This window comes from Embiotoca jacksoni, unplaced genomic scaffold, assembly GCF_022577435.1.
Source record: "Embiotoca jacksoni isolate LCO1_2020_lvr unplaced genomic scaffold, fEmbJac1.0.p SCAF_9, whole genome shotgun sequence".
NCBI classification, from domain to species: Eukaryota; Metazoa; Chordata; class Actinopteri; family Embiotocidae; genus Embiotoca; species Embiotoca jacksoni.
This window is the reverse complement of record NW_027185447.1, coordinates 7,994,868-8,016,260: the sequence shown is the minus strand read 5'-3', so window position 1 is coordinate 8,016,260 and position 21,393 is coordinate 7,994,868. Positions and strand designations below refer to the sequence as shown.

Genomic DNA, 21,393 nt, shown 5'->3' with positions numbered 1-21,393 from the left:
GAAATTGCTCTCGGGTTCAGTGTTTACAGCCAGAACAAGGAGTGAGCACCTTGAAAATAGCTTTGAAAGTACAGTCAGACTTTAAAACTTTACAGGAGGCTAGCCTGGCTCCGCCTGGCCATTACTCAGTGCCTCAGTCTTTTCTGTGTACTATGTACACTCTAATTACATGAAAGTTTGCTCAGCCTCTCTGAAAGGCTGTGCAATGCCGTTGAAGTTTAAAAAAAATGGCAGTGATGGAGCTTGATGAAGCGATACGAACAGTTATAGCAAAACTAGCAAATATCAAAAAGCATGGCCAAAACCATATGTTCATGAAATGAACTTGAGTGATATCAGTCTTAACAGAAGCCTACAAAAACTGATACGGCACTTACTCAACATAACAACTACGTCAGTTTAATGATGGACAGGAAAAATATTTGCAAACCTTCAAAAACGGCAGTGTAGTTTTGGTCATTGTATAAATATCCCTCACAAAAATGAATAAAAGAAGACAAAAATAACTGCTATCTTTATCTTACAGCTTTATACAGTAGGTATGGCTTAACGATTGAATATTTAATGTTGAAGAAACTGTAACTGTAAAATACATATCACATGATGACGGCGTCATTATCGCTGCCACACATCCGCGGAGTTGCTTGGTAAATCTCTGATTCGTGTGTGCGGCGTCTCAAAGTGTGCAGGGATGGGGAGGAATTTCACGTTTCCTAGTACTACTAGTCTCAACTGGAGCATCGCGAGAAAATGAATTTTAAATGACTGGAGGCACTCAGAGCTGTGCGATGAGCCACACGTGCAGGAAAACACTGATCGAGCTGGTGTCTGCAGATCAAGAGAAGTCACAGCTCCGGAGATTAAAGATTCAGCATTGTATGCCATTTTTTTTTTTCCTGGTCTCGCTCCTGCAGAGTGAGAGTCTGGCCTCATTCATGATTCAGAGCTCAGGGGGTGGGTGGGCGTGGGGTGGGGTGGGGTAGGGTTGGTGTGTGTGTGTGTGTGAGGGGGTGGGGGTACTCCTGTGTTTTAGTGTGGATTTTTATCTTCATCTGGACTCTTCAACCAAAAGCACCGGAGTACCCTTCTATTAATACATGTTTGAGCCCTGAAACATTGATGGCGGTTGAAAGATGGGCTGTAGCGGAGAGGGTCGAATAAGCTGCCATCACTGTCGGCTTCTGTGGCTCACTGAACTACAATCTGTGGTTTATCAACTCCAGCTGCTGCTGTCACAGAACAAGAGGACAAGAGGTGTCACTTTGACAACACCGAAATTTGGAGGGATGTTTGGTCTCCGTAAATATGAAAACTCCCTGAACGCAGCTGCGTTTCCTCAAAAGTCAAACAAAATGAAACGTTCAGTTTTACATCCAGACTCTCCGTTGGCCCAAACCACGGCAATGATTCCCTGCGACCAGCTGAAGTCTGAGAAGCTTTTGATTTTGATATATTTGATAAGTTGGTTGACAAATTAATTGAATGTAATATTTTGAAGGTTTTGACTGTTGGTTGGGGAAAACCAGACATTGCATGACATCGCCTTTAGTCACGAGAAATTGTAATTGACATTTCTCACTTTTTTTCTGATGTTTTATAGAAAAAGCAATGAATCAAGTTACTGAAAAAACATCCACAGATTATTGAAAATGAAATCAAAGCTGCAGCCGGGGAATGATGCATCTCTGACATACAGTGCACGGTACAATACACATCACAGTTTCCCAAGGTGCAGGTTACCTAAGGTGATGCCTTAAGACAGAATCAAATGTCTGGCATTTGCGCTTTTTGATAAATAACTAATTCATTATCACAACGATTTTGATATTCTCACTGAAGACGACATCTCGGAGCTGGACCTGACATTCTGCAGCGCTGCTCTTATCGCCGTGACTTCCTTCTAATTAAATATTTTTAACTCTCAACATCGGTCATCAGATGGTTGGCATACTTGTAGTGAACAATGTCAAAATATTTGAATTTGGTAGATACTATTTATGATTCCTCCAGAAACCAACAAGTTTGTGCCGGTGTTTGAGCTGAAATGTTAGTATCAGACACGGGAAGACGAGGCTCTCGACATGGATAACGCAGCTTCTCCATCAAAAATGTCAGCACAGGTTAAGTCATCGCCCAAGAAGAAAGAAAACATATTCATATATGAATTCAGTCTTTTTATTCTCCATTTATGCCATCTGCATTTGTGAAACGAGCGGCTAAATCCGTTGTGGTTGTGTTACCTTCGAATGCGGTTGGGTTCGTGCAAATTGGGTCAGGAAATGTTTAGGCCACGACTGTCATTGCGGCCTTGATCATATTCCAATTTTCAGACACTGGCTTTTTTCAAACACATGAAAGAGGCTGAAACTTGAAAGGCAAAGTTTGAAAGCCTTGCCTATCATTAACTTTCATCTCATACAGCAAACAAATGAGAGAATCAATTTGTGATGAAAGTAAGTCGTTGGCTTGGTCACTACCACTTTAGGTCATTTGTATTGAATAGGGAGTCAAATATTGGTGTGGACACTCCCCGACTCCCCCAGACATCATCTTAGTGCTGAGTTTCTTTGGATCAAAAGGCTCTCTTTTATCCCCCCACTAACCCTGTTGTCGGATGTCTCGCGTCTCAGGGCTCGCAGAGTAATGGAGATCAAGAGATTGCCGTTCGAGGCCAATAGATACCGGCTTTTATGAACGGGGTGTGTCAGTAGTTCACACATCCTCGTAGTAATTCAACTTGTGTTGCTGTCAAAGCAGGACTAATTCATTCTAGATGACCAGACCGTAAAACATTTACATGGCTGACAAAACAATTAGTTGAACAGATTTTGAAAATACGAAGCATTTGTCACAAGTGTGAGCATCAAATTGCAACGACGGTTCCGTCTGCAGCCTGAGGTGATGCGACTATTTACTTTACAACGTTAGAATTTGTCAAATTTAGTATACAATGCTCAGATGTCATCCAAACCTTGACATAACATGGCAAAAGTGTGCAATCGTAAATATAGTTTTTGCGGAAATTTGAGGCTCTTATTTTGTTTCCCCTCTTAAAGACATTGTGTGGAGTAATTTATTCGGCGCATCCGTCAGAATTATTCCCTCAAAGGAGGAGCATTCCAAAAATATCCAGGAGCACAAGAAGGGATTTGAAGTCTCTCTGTTTTATTATTAAAAGACAACATTTAATCATGACATTTGCATCCTAATAACTGCAAGATAAATTGGAACTAAAATGACACTCTAAACCCAATCTCCATAATGAGATTTATGGGGGGAAAGTGTTGTCTTTAATGGTTTAGTACACGCAGAAGGAAGAGTAGTGTAGGCAAACGTGTCAGGGACGCAGCTGATTTATTCACATAAGCATCAGTATGCTCCGTCGTGCCTTTCACTGGTGCAAAGATAGGAGGCGTGCAGATTACTGAGAAAGTATGAATATGTAATCTTTCAGTTGTCTCTGCATTATTTGTGGCCTCTTGATAGACTATACTGTATATTCCTATTCATTTTTTCCTCCAGTTTATTTCAGTGTGTGTAGTGAGAGCGGGCTGCACCATCAGTCAGTTAAATGTACCAGGCAGAGCCAGTTTGAACAAAGACAATTGCTAATTTCCTCCCTTCATCCTTTCTCGCTCCATAACCAGCCTCCCTATGTGCAAACATTTATCCGCTGCTTTATCAGAAAGGATCATAGCTATCAACGTGTCGTGGGCGTCAGTACGTATTTAGACAAATAATTGCGTCACTGTTTATTAGTGACAGGAGGAGTAAGTCTCATTATCATCTCGCAACTTTTTTTTTTATTTTGGGGGGATTTCATTGGAGTCGAAGTCGAGATAAATTACCGTTTAGACCTTGAGAAAATCAATCGTGAGACTCTCGAGGGGGGGGACCGAAAATGGTTTTGCGCCGTGTACAGCCAGCTCTTTATGTCAGAAATACATAATCCCTGCAGCTCAGACGAATTCAAGGAGCCAGGACAGTGCTTTATTACATGCTAGGGATGTGTCTGACAACCAGCTTGCTTTTTGTTTTGTCTCAGCAGGTTTGAGTACAAGCAAGCAATCCCTTTATGTTTCTCTTGCAGACATGATCCCTATTATGTAATGTTAAGCACACTTAAGCAAACTCCTACAGCGGTGGAAGGGCTCACGGAGTAGATCTGCTATTAAATGTCACTGCGGACCTGTTTATAAAGATTAAATGCTGTTAGCAAAGATTTTTAGGTTTTCAGGATGTTATTGACATTTCTTTTACCGTCCTCTGGTGTTTTAATATGTCGTCGCCTCGCAACCATTGGACAGTCACTGCCCTTGTGAAATATGTCCAGCTGATGAGACCAGTGGCCAGCGGTTCTGAATGTTTAATGGCGTTCTCCCTGCTTTTCTTTTCATTTCACAGAAGAACAGTGAAAGTGCTGGAAAGGACAAAGCCAGGATTCTACACACCTGTGATTGGATGTGAGCTTGTATTGACCTTAGACCATTAAAATGGAGTTGCTATGGAAACTTATACTGCTGCTGTCATTGGTGGAGCATCTGTCAGGTAAGCCTCCTAAATGTGCACCTTTTGAATGTTGTTGCATGATGTCTATGGCTTATTATTTATATATATATATATATATATATATATATATATATATATTTTTTTTTTTTTTTTTTTTGTGATGGCACCTTGGTGAGCAGAGCAGATGGCACTTAAAAGTCGAGTGGGGGAAAAAAAAAAAAAGGTTTTAAGGCAAAGAGCAACCAAAGCTTGCAACCAAATTTACAAATGGTAGGAGAGGTTTGCGTAATTGTCTTTTCATTGGCAGCTTAAGGCAGCAAATCAACATCCCTTCAGTTGTTCACAAACATTTATATTCCAGGCAGTGGATCCTGTTGGAAAGGCATGAGCCATCTTTGAAAGACAGCCCCCATCGAAGCAGCTGAACGCGCAGTCATTCATTTTAAAGAGCACCTTAATTGTTGCCCTAATTGAGACGGGACCAGTAGTAGTGCAGAAATCTTGTCATTGATCTTTCCCTTAATGAGAGACCCAAATTTCCTCCCTCACAAAATGCTCAGGGTCAGATGCTAGCTCTCTTCAGAACGTCACAGTCTAATGCTGAGAACAAAATGAACAAGGGCTTCGTTGCATGAGTACAGTATCTTGAGGAATGAGTAATCTTTTATGTTGTCTCGCTCAAAATTAGCAGCACCTCCTCACAGCTGGGACCTAAAATAATTAGTGTTTGAGTGTGTGCTTGTGACTGTCAGTGTATTATTTTGTATTTTTTTGCATGCGCGACTGTTTTTTATTTATTCATTTTTTTTCAAAAGCACAAGAAGTCGACACCTAAATTTGCATACATGGCAATTAGCACCACTTATCACTAAATCCAATACACATCGGTGGATGTCTAATGAGGCTTTCCGCAGGGAACTGTGACTCATTGTGGGATTAGGATCTACACCACAATTCTGGATCACATATTATGTCCTACTTAAGTGTTCTCCTAAATACACAGATGAGTGAGTGTCTTCGCCATTGATGGGAATCCATCCACAAACCTGACAGTTCTGATCACAGACAAAACGCCATAAGGAGACAATTCAAGTCCAAGGCAGTCTGTGCCAGCCACAGAATTTACTCCTGCAATCGTGAGCAGCAGAAACCACATTCAGTTATCTATTCAACGCAATTTAGTGCTTAACAAAGGAGCAGAGGGCAAATCGTTTCTGAAAAGCATTGTGTTGCACTGCCCTTGCCTCACTCCTCGGGCTCACGCTCACAGTTGGAAACACCGAGTAACTGAGCATTAATATTCAGTATGGGGTTACATTATGCTTCGCTTACGAGACAAGTATGGCGCAATATAGCTGTAGACCTCTAAAGGCTCTGTGTTCTACGAAAGACATCAGCATTTTAGTATGCAGACCTGCATTACAGGATTGAGAAAGCACAGCGTGAGGGTGTGAGATGGTTGCAGGTTATTTATCCAGACTCTGAAATGTTTTTTTGTTGTTTTTTTTAAATAGTAGGGATCGGCTGTGTGGGAGAGCACATAGGGAAGTCAGTCCCCGAGCGAGTTCATCCGGAGTTAACCACCTCTTTCCCCTTTCCTCTCTGAGGTCCACTTTTGTTATGAAGTAGCTCATTATATGTGAAGGCTGCAGAGAGAAGATTGAATTTCTATTTAATTAGCACACACTACGGTATTCTAAAACTTTCAAATATATCAGAGGTAATACACAGCGATCTGGTCAGTCAGGGAAAAGAAAAGGATCAAGTAGGAAGAGATGTGAACTGTTGTGGCATTTATGGTACATATTCCCACTTATTATAGAACCACTCACCAAAAATCAAAATCATTTGATGCAAAATATTGATTTCAAAACACTTTACTCCGAGCTCAAAGAAATTACAAGCATTTGCCTGAAAATAATTGGCAGCGTTGGAATCATGGAAACATCTGTAGTTGGCTTTGAAGGGCTACAATTTAGCAGCTCTGGAAACAGGAACGTAAACACATTCATTAAGATTGCTGTTAAAGGCTCGAACCAGCAATCCCGTATTTTGTTCTCTCAGAATGACTCTCAGTTAACATTGGGACAATCTTTCGGGCTGACTTAAGTGGGTGTCGACAGTTTCAGAGACGTAATGCCTTTTTGGCACAAGGTATTGATGTTTGTTTGAGGAAAAATCAGCAAAATACCCAAGATTTGTTGAGAGTGATATGATTAGATGTTTTGGCTTAAGAAATCACTCTCCTCGGTCTGTGTTTACTGGCCAATCAGAAGTAAGTACTCATGCAAAGATGTAATGAGTTTTCATCGTGCTCAGCTGAAGTGGCCTGGCAGCCTAACTCGCAGTGAAAGAAAGTAAAAATAACACTTGTGTGACTGTTTTGTAGAGTTTCTGGTTGAACTCCTGGAAGCCTGTCAGACTTAAAGGAACAATTCACCACTTTTTATTTGGATGTTCATGCAGTGCTGATGGTAAATGTGGTCAGATGAAGTAAAACTTTGGCATGCATTGTCACAGCACAGTGACACATTTTGTACATTTTGTCTCCACCCACTTACTCTGAAATAGCATTCAGAGTCAGCCAGTATGAACAGGAGGAATGATTACAGCAGCTACTAACTGTTTTAATGTCCATTAGGGTCTGTAGTTTCAACCTATCCTTTAATATGACACAGCCTCTGGTCGCCCTAAGAAGAATTGATTTGATATATCAATATTTAATTGTATCATGATATGTAATATGAGATACATATAGTCTTAGATTTTGGGTATCATAATATTGTGATATGGAATAATTGTTGTCTTTTCCTGGTTATGAAGTGCTGCTTTATCCACTTAGTCACTATATCCACATTACTAATGATTATTTATCAAAAATATCACTATGTTTTGTGAAAGCACCAATAGCCATCCCTACAATATCATTGCAGTATCGATATCCAGCTATTTGGTCAACCATATTGTGACATTTGATGTTGTCCATCACCCCGCCCTATTCTTAAAAAGGTCATGCTACCTGCACCTCTGTTCGTTTAAAGCAGGTTTGTTTCCAAGGGATGTTCAGGAAAATGAGGAGCTGCTTACTTGACCAGCATCATAATCTCAAAGTGAAAGAAGTGCTTTGGCTTTGCTCTGCATGTATGCATCCCAGAGATGAGTGGAGTTTCAAATATTGACTCATCTCATTGATTCATCAAAACATGGTGAAGCCTTTTAGGAATCCTTAAGCAAGGGTTTTATTGCATCTTTGAAGTGTTGTATATGTGAAGATGTGGACTGCTCCCCCGGGATTCATCCACTCATAGCATGGCTGTATTTTATTTCTTCATTCAGGAATGGAAAATATCCCATTTGCATTATTTTTCACAGCACAGTGCTAATTATAGATTCGTTATAATTCATTTAAACAGATATATTAGTGACAGGAAGCGTACAACCGCCTGGAGACCTGCTGTGATTGCATTGCAGTCATATTTCAGTTTGCGTGCCTCTTGATGCTGAAGCTACCAGTCTGTCAACATTACTCCATATTAATGAAACATTATTTATCTTTATTATCTCACTTGGTCACAAAGACACGACAGTAATGATGCTCTTAACGCTTACCGCCAGATATATAATTATCAGAAAGGAAGAACAAATATTTTCTGTCATTTACTGTATTTCCGGCCATATTTTTCCATTCCTTATTAAATCACATACAGTAATTTAATTAGAGGTTGTGCAGTCCCGGTAAACAAAATAAATACAATATTTTGGCTTCGTTTCACATTTTATAAGAAGTGTAGAAAAAGAAAAGGAATCCACACCATGTTGTACACAACAAATAAACCTACTAATGGTCAAATCAGGCATCTATGGTTCCAAACATAATGGTACAGTTTAAAACTGATAAATGTCATCATTACTGTGTACACCATGGCATCTGCTGAGTGACAAATAACCTTCTCACCAATGTTGAGGAGGGAAAGGTAGGGATATTACTACAATTAAATTCTCAGAAGCAATATGTTCTGGGCTTTATGTAGACATTCAATATAGAGAACAAAAACAACAAAAACTAGCTTTAATTTGCTATTCCCACACATGGAGTTGGACCTAATCAATTTCGTGTTTCCCCAGTGAACATAGCATTGATGTAAAGGGGTGTTATTGCATTTCAGATGCACTGGCTTGTTCTAGCTAGAGAATGGTGTGACATGGTTGGAAATTGGTTGGGAATGTATCACATTCCTCTGCTTACAGTCGGTGTAACCGAGAATGTAATGAACTTAATTAATGGATCCGTAGCACAGTGCGGTACAGCAAGGTACAGCTCAGCCTCGGCAATGAAGTATGGTACATTTTTTTCACGTTTGACTCTTGGGCCTTTTCTTTTTATGTGTTTCTTTCTACATCTGCACCACTGGAATCACCAGAATGTGGCAATCTTCCTTGACTTTTCATTTTTCTGGCGAAATGCTTAAATAATTAATGGTTTTAAAATTTACAATTCCCTGTTTCAGTTTTTCAAGGGCCTTGAAAAACACAGATATTTCAGACATTTAGACGAGATGTGATGAAGCCGTGCTCGAAACATCCTAAACCTTCCACCTGCTCTGGGGTAACATTTGTTGCCCCTGAATGAGAGACCTTAAAGGTGCACCTTATCGGCCTGGACACAGGGGGAAGATGCTTTAAAAAGCAAGATTGGCTTTTTTTATTTGATGCATAAAACCCTGAGCTGAAACGAATGGATTTGGGGCCTCACAAACGACCGATACCTCCCCCACAGCCGACTCCCCATGTGCCTGTTTATTCATGCTGAGGTAAGCTGGAGGAATTCATTTGCTGTCAGCTAGTATTGAATTTGAGATTAGTTTTTATTTCAGCCTCTAAAACAGCTCCCTCTGCCTTCCAATTGCACTTCGATGCTGAATCCTGTGTTGTCTGAGGATCCTTAGAAAACATGCACACATCACCGTCTGGCAGCGGGTGACAGATATGAGTACATGCAGGCATTTTTTAAATTTAAAAAAAAAAAAAAAAAAAATTTAAACACCCTTTCATAATGACCTCCATCTGTGTCCCACGGCATTGTGCAGTCAACTTCCTGTTAGGATTCTGGATCAGTGCACTTCTCTGACAGAACTTTCATCACTTATCTTTCTGCTTTTTGTGTTGCTCAGAGTTGGACCCGCCATCAGATTCTGACACTCTGGTTCAAGCATGATGTCTTGACTCCTTCTCATATCTTAAAATTGGTATCAATCTGTCAGTTAGAGTACCAGAGTTGATTTACATTTTTAAACTATGGTCTGCATATATTTCCAGTATGCATCCGTTTTCTTTCTGAGGCACCAAGTTTGCCACCGGGATAAAATATTCCTGGGAAAGAATGAAAATTGTCAATGTGTCGGGCCTGTGGATTTCGCACTAAGGGGCAGCGGTGTAATGTGTTGCACCTCAATGTTTGATTACCAGAAAGCGAGCCTGAACATTATTCTTCATTCCCTACCGCATGTTACTTTCATTCCCTTTAGGGCAATGAAAGAGTTTCAGAGAGTTTGCATCAGTATGAACTGAGCCCCCAGGCTCAGCCCTCGCAGCTCAATCCCTTCTCATTATTCAGACTCTTATTCACCCTTATAATAACAGTTGCCATGGTGCTGGCAAAGATCAGGTTAGCTCTGTCATAACCGAGAGTATGTGCTGCAACCAAATATCGACGTGGATTAATTTCCCATTAGTTGAATATTGAGTTGGGTTTATGCACTGCAGTCCACTTGGGGATTGATTAAGAGCGTAGTACATGGCGGTTTGGCAGAAACATTCTGACAGACGTGGTTCGCTGTGTTTGCTTGCAGTTGTTGAGCAGTTGTTTCTGATTTAAACTTGAGACTGTCCTCCTCCAAAAACTGTCGATGTTTTGTGCAAGCAGCTTATTACGACCTACAGTCATGTTACTCAACCTCTCATGGATGTACAAATAACGTCAGTTTGGCGTCCTGGAGAGGTGAGTCAGTGCAGCTGACGTCTTAATATTGTGTTTTTCCTTGTTAGGAGGAGGCAGGTTGGGTGGATGGTTCATCTTATTTGACTGCAGGAAACCCTCGTTTGCTTCCTGTTTCCAGCCACGAGTCTTGACAGTTTTTTAAAAATCCGCATTTGCTGTTGATGTGACAACAAGGATTGCATAACTTTAAGGAAACAGTACACTTTAGTGCACATATTGGTTAAAGGTAATATTTTAACCCAAACCATTATTTTTCCTTAACCAAGTTGGGTTTTTTGCCTAAACCTAACCAGGAAAAACTCCTGTGGGTCGAATTTGAGGACTTGCTAGTGTGAGAACAAGGCACCACAAGTGAGTAAACTTAGCACCATTAATCACTCACAATTAATCACTCAGAAGTTGCCACCTTTTTAATCGGGATATTACACAAATAAATTAAAAACATTTACTCCATTTTCTCCACACTTATTATAAGTTATTAATATAAGAGCCTGTTATATTTCACAACCTGAAAGAGTAAAGAAGTTCAATATTAGATTACTGATAAAATTATGTATTTATTCACAATTGTATTCATTAAAATTATGTTAAACATAAGCTGTTAATTCAATGAGTGTTTCACTTAAATGGTGCATTGCACACGCAGTGTGTATAGTAGTAGGATGCAAACCTTAGGCATGTATATATGAATGGATTTATTTTAAAGTTTTGGTTTTTAGTTAGGTGGGAGGAATGATAAGAACTATGTATGTGTATAAATGTTGACTTCACTAAAATCCCACATTTATCAATTTAATAAGGCACACTAATTCATGTCATGTTTGCCACGGGTTTTCATCATGCTTCCAGGTTTGTGTACAAGTATGAGGATTTGTTTGAATACGTACTGTACACGAGGTGTCTTCTGGTAATCAATCATCTTACTGCTGCTTCAACGGACACGCTTCATGCAACAAAGATTATAATTAGGCGGCCTTTTATTCTGTGTAACTTTCTTTGAGGTTTATCCTTGTGGAGAGCAACAATCAGTGTACAAGGTCCCTTGTCAAACATCTCCACCCTTTCAGAGAGTTATTTTGAGTCTTGAGGATAAATCTGTTCGCTGCGGACTCCAGAGACTTGAAAATGATACCTGCCTCTCATACAAATTAGTTACCCAACCTGCGGAATAGTCTTACTTCTGTATATAACAGAAATGCAAATGAAATTCGAACAAATCCAAATGAATTCCCCTCCGATCTCCGAGTGAAATGTTTATTCTAATGAAGTGTTGATACCCCATGGGTCACTCAGGCCGTGCCTGCACAACATGCATTCACCGTTGTACCTTTGTGATTACCCAGGAAACAAATGTCACATTAGACATGCTGCTCTCCTTGTTGTTTGTCTTTTCTGGCTTTTGTTCTGTTTTTTTGTTTAAAGACAATTAATCAACAACACTATAATATAACTCCTATCATACAATTTATGTGCTGTGCTTTATATACTTATTTCTTCCATGCCAAACAATACATGATGAATAATTATAATAGTCAGCCTACACACAGTCCATGAATGCAAGAAGGAAGTGTGATTCAAAGTGATTTGCAAGCAGCACTTGTGATGTGTCATGCCACGATTGCATTACAAGGTATTATTTAATTGATTTAATTTTATAACTGAAAGCAATTTGCCATCCACCTCCTCAGACCTAAACACAGAAAAACCATCCCTCTCAAGTATTCCCCCTCTCCGGACTGTGGGAATTCAGCTTTTTTCTTTGTTCGAATCATAAAAGGCAACAATTTGATGGTTCAAGTGAGAGGCAGATTTAAATTGACACCATATTACTCTCAGAATTTGTTGTGACATTTTATTTCAGATTTGTTTTATTTGTTGACATCCCCCGGGAAGCCTGTGATAAGTTTGAAGGGTTTTAATGAAATCTAGCTGAAATGTGGTGGCAGCGTGGTGTGCCTTAGACAAGCCTGTCCATTCAGATACTTGCATTAAAGTTTTATGAAGGTTATCAGCTGATTATGCAGAACCACGGGGATCTAGAAAGTTTATGACTAATATGAAAAATGCTCATGGGCTCTTCTCACGTGGCCGACGGATCCATGCCAAACCGGAATATATAGTCATTCACGCTTCTCCTGTGCGGCACCTTTTTGTACCTCTCTTTCTTCCTCTGTAAGCCTTGAATATCTGCTTGCCAGCAGAACATGTTTTAAATGTTGTGTTCAGGCTCACCAGGACATCAAAGCTGATGTAGTTTTGTTGCTTCTGCACTCAGGAAGCGGAGTCCTGCTGAGGCCCCTGTTCACCAAACAACCCGGCAGTGTGGTGTTTCCCATTCAGCCTGGAGAGAATCGCAGAGAGGTGGTGTTCAGCTGTGAGGCCCAGGGACACCCGCCACCCTTCTACAGGTAACACCTGCGGACATGCCTTTATGCATACACTTCCGTTTTGTTGCACCAAACCTTCAGGTTACACCCCAGCGCTTTCAAGAGCAACATTTGTACTAACAACCAAGTGAGAGTGGATTTATTGCCCGGGGAAAACTGGGGATTTGCTGACCTTATGGCTCGCTGCTGCTTACTGCCCGCGGCGCTTAGATTTACTGTCAGTCATGGTTAATTTGAGAATTATGAATTAATTGGCCTCTGTTGGTGGTGTATTGTATATTTGCATTGTCGGCTGGACATTGATCCATCGAATTCACTTTGAGAGCTTCCTGTCATCAATATCCCTGACCAGAGAAAAGATCAAGTGACCCACGAGACTCGCACACTGAAACTACGGTATCTGTTACCATGACTGAGACTGAGTGATGAAGAAAAACACCAGTGGAGTGTATTTCACATACCAGAAGTTGTCTTTCCATATCTCTGCTTTAGGCTCCTCTGCTACAGATGTTGCCCCGGGGCATCAGATTGGGATGTTATCACCATGATAAACATGATACAGGACTGAGGGGCAGAGGAACAGTTGCTGCTGTTCAGTATGTCGGACCTGTGTGGTTGAGTCGTCCGCCAGCAACTGTGTTCGAGTGATACCAGGTTCCTCCGCCACCTAAATGTTGACAAATTAGAATAAATGGCAAACAATGATTTGCTTTAAAGTGTGGCGAGCGTATAAGCGATTAATTTATAATCTATCAAATAGGACTACGTAGCAGTTGTATTCACTGTCAGTGTAATTGAATACAAATTGCAAAACCAAGCATTTAATGTGTAATAGTTCGAAACGATCCCTCATAACATCAGCATACGGGGCTGTTAATGTAGCCTGAAGATCCGTGATGTTATGCCTAATGGACTCAAATTGAAATGAATGTACAAGATCTTATCTCTCGGATCGACTGGGATATTTAATGAGCCATCGGTCACTTTTTCAACGTCTGGATAGTTTTTAAATGAAAACCGGTTCATGAGTTCAAATCTGCAAATTGTTCTGCCCTTCTGAGAGCGCGCCCGGCTCCATATGAAATCAAATTTTGTTTTAATTAGCTCTTTAATTACAGTAAGTGCCACCAACTGTGGCAGTTGATATACCACATTAGGAAGTGATTTTCAGATTGATGACAAGCTGTTGCAATATCATACTTTTATCTCTTTTAATGAAGGGCCAGATATATAGAAGGACATGTTGCTGTGTTTCGAGTTTAGTCATCATACATCATAGTGCTGCTATTACAATTGCTTTTTTTTTTTTTTTAAAAAAGGTTATTTGTGCCACCTATGGATTTATAAAGGCTATTGGGTCCTTGTGAGGTTCACCAGCAGAGCACCATGCCGGGTTGCTTGTGACTGCTGAAAATCTAGCCAGGTCTATTTCAGGGGCACCAAGGACAAATTAATTTGTCTCGGACTACCCGACGATGCCACATGGAGCCCCTACTCCAAGTTGTCACTGAGGCCCCTTGATTTGTCTCATCTGGAGCTCTTGGACCAGTTCCAGCTGCAACATTAAATCACTAAATCAATCTAATCAGCCGATCTGCTGTTGAGTACCGCTCTGCTGCCAGTGCTCCCCCATCCCCTCCTTTCTTCAACCCTGCCTCCCACTCTCTTTGTCTAAATCCTTCTTGCTGAAAAAGGAGAAAAGAAAGTCAGGAATAGAAACCTCAAGCTTCGCTTTTGTCAAGGACTGTGAGAATCTAATCAAGACTGAGGAGAAAATATTCAACCTAATTCTGCCTTATTTCATCGATGAACAGCTATTTCTCAACAGTCACGTTTTGCAGTGTCTCTTTTCTTCATACACGGTGTTTACTCTTACTTTTTCTCAATTTCCATCCCTCGAGAGAATGACAGTGCCGTCTGTATGCCAACTTTGCCCGAGTATAATGCAAATAACTTCAAGAACCTATTGAAATGATTAAATGTCTCTGAAAACATTTAGGAAACTTCCTGCAAAACAAAGCGGAGGAGTTTAATCCTGTGTGTCTGTTGTCGTAAAAGTTTTACCGTACACAGTTAATAGAAACTGAACCTTGTAGTCTTCAAAATCATTTAGGAGGTCATGGTCATGTGCTGCATCATCAACCCAGCAGCTTTTTTGGGGTTCATAAACCTTAATTATGCAAAGTGAACAAGAAAATCAAGTCGTAGCGACCTAGTAGTTAGAAGTTGATTGCTGGCAGTTCACACACACACACACACACACACACACACACACACACACACACACACACACACACACACACACTCCCATATTACTCAAAACAAGAGGTTTAATCAAAAAGCACCATTATCTTGTGCTTTGTGCCATTTTGTCTGAGCAGTCCCGGACCCTCCTGTGTGATAAACACAATGATTGGAGGGGAAGGTTTAGGTTTTTGTTAGTGAAAGGGCCTCTCGTATGGAGTTGTGGTTAATGGACAAACACACTGCAAAGAAAAAAGCAAATGTCAGATGAATGCGGAGCATTTAATTTGTGAGTGGGACTTGAATAGAAATGAGCAGTTGTTTGAAATAACTGTTGCTGCTGATTGTCTCTCATTTCAGTTGTATTCATCACTCAGCTTTTGCTGCAGCACACATCCGTTAGTGGGATTTCTCTTGATGTCTGTATTATCCAGAATAAGAGCTGTTTGCCAATCGCTCAGAGTACTCTGTAGTTTCTGAATGTGACTGCATGCCATGTGACTGTGGATTGCATCAACATCAGTCTGTTTAATACAGTTTATCATCAGACAATCTGCACATAGGAAAGACAAAATATAAGACATTGAAACTATTCTTAAAAACTAGAAGAGCTTATATGTTGTGTGTCGTGTTCTTGCATTCACAGGTGGAGACTAAATGACTCTTTCATCCAGCCCAGACCAGGGTCACGTTACTCTCTCATGGGAGGAAACTTACACATCAGCCATCTGAATAAAGAGGAAGATGTTGGCATCTATCAGTGCCTGGCATCAAACTCTTTTGGCACCATCGTCAGCAGAGAGGCCAGTCTCCACATCGCATGTAAGTTCATTCTATATTTAAAGTGGACACATCAACGTCTGTATACAGGTCATGGAGACACAAATGGATCCAGAGGGAGTTCGGGCAAGTCTGTCGTGAAATTGATGTCACAAGAGCAGGGTACAGATTTTCGATGCCGTTATAACATAGACCAAATTGTTTCAAAAGATATAAACTGTAGTATTAAAACATACAATGTTATTTGGGATCAGATTTTGATACCTAGGCTACATCTATTCTAATTCAGTTTTAGTTGAAAATCATAACTTTTATTACGGTTACGCAGAAGTACATTGCTTTAGTGTCAGTGAGCCAATACAGTGTCCAATACATAGGTTCTACTTTAATGGCTTGCCCAGGTAGAGGTCATTCAATTTTCACTTTGGATCATACATTAGAACATTTCATTTTACTCTTTTCAAACAAATCTTTGGCCACATACCTGTCTGAGCTCCATGCGCTACAGTAACTTCTGGGACTAGAGACTTCTCCGTGTGCTGACACCAAGCCAGTATCTACCTATAGCCTGCTTGTGAAGCATTTAGGGTAGGAGTCTCCAAACATTTTTCCCCTGAAAGCTCTGAGATCTACCGGGTACATCATGATCTACTGGTTGGAGACCCCTGGTCTATAGCATGCATGTGAGACGTTTATGGGATATGTATAAACTATAGCTACAGAAAGTAGCCTGGGTTACGCTGTCCCCCTCTAAACTGCATGAAAACTAAAAAATGTTGTACGGTAGTGTGTAATGTAATTTTTCATTCTTTAAATGCATTTTATAAACTTGATATCAAAGAAAGTAGAGTTCAGGGACCTCTATGCTCAGCGGTGGATGTCACTGAGCCGCCAATTGTTGGATCTGGAGATTACAAGTTGGACAATAGAAAACCTCTGTGGGAGTTGAGTTCGACCTCTGTGGTCCGCCTCTTATCTGTACTTGAGACGAACGGCTCAAGGCTTTGCCGGCCACCACCAGAATAACAGAGCTGCATCCTTGATCAGACGGTCGGCTGTCAAGTCTCACTGTGGATAATGTAGGTGCCATGTTCTCACAATGAACAAGAACATATGGAATGAAGAAGATCTTATCGCTGATTCTGCTGCATCACAGCAGAATCAGCAACATAATTATGTAACATAATTGTGAGAATAAAAGTGTTATAGGAATGCACATAAAACTCAGTGGAGTACTCTCCTAAGAAAGCTGTGTTGTTTCAGTATGATTCCATTTTTATTTGTCAGAAGCCACTTAAATTGAACAATTTGTTATTTTCACATTTATTATACCCCTTCGATTAAGTGAAGTTCACCTCGATTCAACATCATTTGTTTTGAGGTCAGTTGCGTCTTTGTTTGCCTTAGAAAGTAAAAGTTTCATTGAATCTCAGACATTGTGGTTCACTGCATGTATAATGACCCAGTAGGATTCTCTGGAAATTGTTTGTTGTCTGACCTGATCTTCTTTAACAAACAACAGCCAGCGACAAGAGACTCTTGCAGTGGGCTGATACTGTGAAAGTTATTAATGAGAAAACACAAATTAACTGGCCATGTTTCTGTCGTGTTGTGTTTTTATCCTTTAGCCCTGATTAAAGCTCCAGCACTGGTGTTTACTGTGCTCGGCGGTTCTGAACTTCTCACAGCCCTATGATGAAGACTGCGTGATTGCGTGGTGGTCCTTGGCAGATCCCATATAGTTGATGCTTTACAGCCTTCATCCATCACGTTTTATAAGACCAGAGTCTAAGGCATCTCTGATGGCAAGGTGAACTTGAGGCCTCCACTCTTGATGGGCAGCCCATATCAAATGACAGCCCTGATATCTGCGAACAGATGGTGCAGCTAGATTGAAGTCTGATGTCTGTTTTTCTGCCATAGCAGCTGCAGCGATGATCCTTGGCGGGAGAGTGCCACAGATATCCATCTCACCAGTATTTGGTGCTCTTTTGTCACAAAGCAGCATTCAATCTTCAGCATATAGAGCAAATCTGTGTCCTGAGTTGCCAGTGGGCTGTTGATCATATTCACATTTCCTATCAATTTGTGAGTCCTGACCTGAACTGCATGTCATTGTGATTGGTCTCATCTGTCGGCCGGGCCTGACCGGAGACCTGCTGCTTTTGTCAAGGGATGAGAACAAGCATCAGTGCTGATGTGTCATACATCTTATTTATTGCTCTTGGTTTAACTTAATTAAGTGTGCTGTGTGATTGAGCGGGTCCCAGGTCAAGGGAATAATTCATGGAAGAGCAGTCTGTTATGAAAGTCAGGATCATGTCATTTGTAACAGACCCTGACTCGGAGTAGCTCAATATGCTTTTTCAAACACCAAGGGGCTCGCATGCTCTTGGTTCCGTAATAACTCTGTGAGACAAAGACCAAGGTAAAAGCCATTCATGAAGAGAACACAAGGATCTACAATAACGTCCAGCCGGTAATCTTATCAACTCTGGTAGCCTAAAACCAATGCTTTTAGGCTCTACTGCTCGAAACAAAGAGATTACAGCGTCCTCAATATTAAAAACATGATTGTATCTTCTTTAACGATGTGATCTATAATTGCTCATCTGTTCATGGAAGTCCTTGCTGGTGGTGACCAAGATCAGAGTCTTGAATTTGCACCATCTAATGATGTCCCATATCATCAAATTTGTATTGCACGGATGTGGACTGCATGTATAAGAGTTAAAACGGCCTGCATTTTTAATCCACCATAAAATGGATGATATAACCGTCTCCGCTACCATCTGCTATGTGCTTAAACCTCTAAAAGTATAAAGGTTCGTGCTCTTGTTGACAATACAGTTACATGTTTAAAAGGTTCAACTCGCCTGCTGGGAGTGCTGAAAGGAATAATCTAGTTGGTTATCGAGCCGGATTGAGTTTCCTAATCCCTAAGGAGTTTTTTTTTGTGTGTGTAAATGAAAGGATTTTCACTGATGCAAGATGCCACATTATATAACAGATTGCAAGGCCTGCAATAGAGCCATTGAATGCTTGTCCCGAAGAAGCCGCAGCCCAGATCCTGTGCTGCTTATGGAGCCACTATTGTACCACAGTGTTTAATGAAGGGTGAAATAGCTGTAATCATGATAGCAATGCAGGATGTGACTCCTCTGTATCTTGGTGCCCATGATTTCTGATCACATTCATTCCTGTAATTGCACATAACAAGATTTGTATTGCCTAACCTTTCTGCCTTATCTGTGTATTTACTTTGTAAGATGTCTATATGTTTTTTTTTTTTTTTTTTTTTTGCTTGCTTCTATCAGTTCTTTATTCATTGCTTTTGACTCGGGTGAAAATCAAACCTGTTTTGAGGAAGGGAGAAAAGCGTCTTTCATCGGCACTCTGATGCTTGGCGCTCAATCTGGGTCACGGTTCATCTTTCGGGGAGAAAGTCAATGGGCATTTTCTGAATGCAGCACCTCATAATAGTGTAGTAATTGTCAAGAGACACCAGCCGTAGCGCTCGGTAAGAATTAGGTGTTTGATGTTTATCATTCCTCGAATGTCATGTGTCACTCACTGTTAGGGCTTCAGTGCACGATGCTTCTCTGAGATGGGAGGGAAGAGAAGGCGAGATGCAGACGAAGATGAGAAGAGGATAAAGGATTTTCACAGTAATGCTCACTGCAGCTATTTGTTTATATGTTTACCTTCATCGTTACAACATATGGCAACTTGTTGATTGTAGCTTTTTGGTGACTTTCACTTTATTATCAGCAGCATCTTTAGGTTTTTAGTATTTAGAAAGTACTTTGGTTTACACAGCTCTAAAGAATAATTATTTACCACTCTATAAGTTAATAATTATTGCATAAAATATGACAAGCTGAAAATGACAGCTCTGGAAAGTAGATAAGGGCTTTCAGAAATAGCAACACAAGATACAAATTCTCATCTTGATGTCATCTTAATTCATCAGGCTTCACTTTAGAAAAATCAACTTTTCACATCCACATTAAACACATACATGTTGGGTATTACACGTTCTCTCTCCAGTTATACTAATATAGCTATAATAATAATACTTTTCTTTTAATATTTGTTATTATTGGTAGCAGCATTATATTTATATAGTACTTTTCAAGTACATATGACGCAGCGCTCCAAAATCATTTTCACAAAACACTTAGTAACCTCATGCTCTTATATTACACTCAATCATTTTGTTATTTAATAGGATTTGATAAACCCTGCCTGGCATTTCATCCTGATCAATCAGCGTGTTAATGTCTCTGCTTCATCGTAAAATGATTACGATTTTGTTATTACATTAGCCTCGTTCACATCAGGTGAGATGGAAGGTATTGATGGAGAAACCATCCGACATTTATCCGACAATATTTACTATTTTCTGTCAAATTTAATATTAAACAAGTTCTCTGATTTGGAGGATGAAACCTGAGGGTTCATACTTTTTTTTAATAACATTCAATCCAAACCCACCTCAAGGGGTCAGTTTACATCAGACCTACAAAACATAGCCTTTTTTTCTTTTTTTTTTTTAAAAGATGGATTATTGAAGGGAAATGACACCACAGTCAGAGAACTTCATACAAAGCACTTCTGGAAAGTTTTGAAAAACCCTTTATGCCTTTTCTTTTTTTTCATTGGTTAGCTGTTAGGTGGCAAATGTAACCATATCACAAATTTGTCCTCAAGCCCACAGTCGAACGGAATAGCTTCAATTTTTTTCTATACAATCGCCTTTCGTTCATTACAATGGGTCACATTGGAGGAGCTAGCCCAAAAATGCAAATTCACCATCCAATTTCATGGATCTGGAAGCACTCAAAATAACCTGAACCCTGCCATGAAGCCCATGGAGGTGCAGAACTGTGATAGGCTTGATAAGATGATCCACGCCATGCCGAACAGCTTGGGTTGTCAGGCATTGTTGGCTTTTAGTGTGTCTAGCTCATTTACGCCCCACTATACACTAAAGGAATATTGATCAGGAGAGCTCCACTCTCGGAATGAGTTGAGCAACTCTGATATGTTCTCGTGTGAACCTAGAAATGAGTTCAATCTGATCCTGTATGTTGTTCCTGGTCTCTAACGACAGCGAGGATATGGTAAGATATTTTACTCTGTATACCTTTTTTCAAACACTTACAGCATCCGCACACACACACTTGTTTTGGAGTGATGTCTCACGTAGTGGGAAAGAGTGGATAGGAAGTTAGTTACATGTGTCGAATGTGCTGTTTATTCAGAGTGTGAAAGTAGTCAGGAGTTGTTCTTTTGTCAGAGTTGAGAAAATCTTCACCTGCAGCTTTGTAAACTGATATAAATTAATTAAATTAAAATATAGAAATGTAAGAGTTTTACAAAGAAGTTATTTTCATTTTATATCGATTAATGCGATATACCTTATTGAATATACCGTATATTAAGTCACTTAAATGGTATGATTAGTATAAT

The 21,393-nt window shown here is 40.2% G+C and overlaps 1 protein-coding gene across 3 annotated transcripts in view; it reads left to right on the top strand.

Annotated features, from left to right (window-relative positions):
• The window catches only part of cntn3a.1 (contactin 3a, tandem duplicate 1), a 285,629-nt gene that overhangs the window by 217,952 nt on the left and 46,284 nt on the right, over window positions 1-21,393 (top strand). For all 3 annotated transcript variants that reach the window (XM_069140071.1, XM_069140072.1, XM_069140070.1), the window contains 3 exons: window positions 4,405-4,548; window positions 12,783-12,915; window positions 15,785-15,960. In XM_069140071.1, the coding sequence (XP_068996172.1) occupies window positions 4,494-4,548; window positions 12,783-12,915; window positions 15,785-15,960 (364 nt within the window). In that variant the 5' untranslated portion in view covers window positions 4,405-4,493. The remainder of the gene's footprint in view (window positions 1-4,404; window positions 4,549-12,782; window positions 12,916-15,784; window positions 15,961-21,393) is intronic.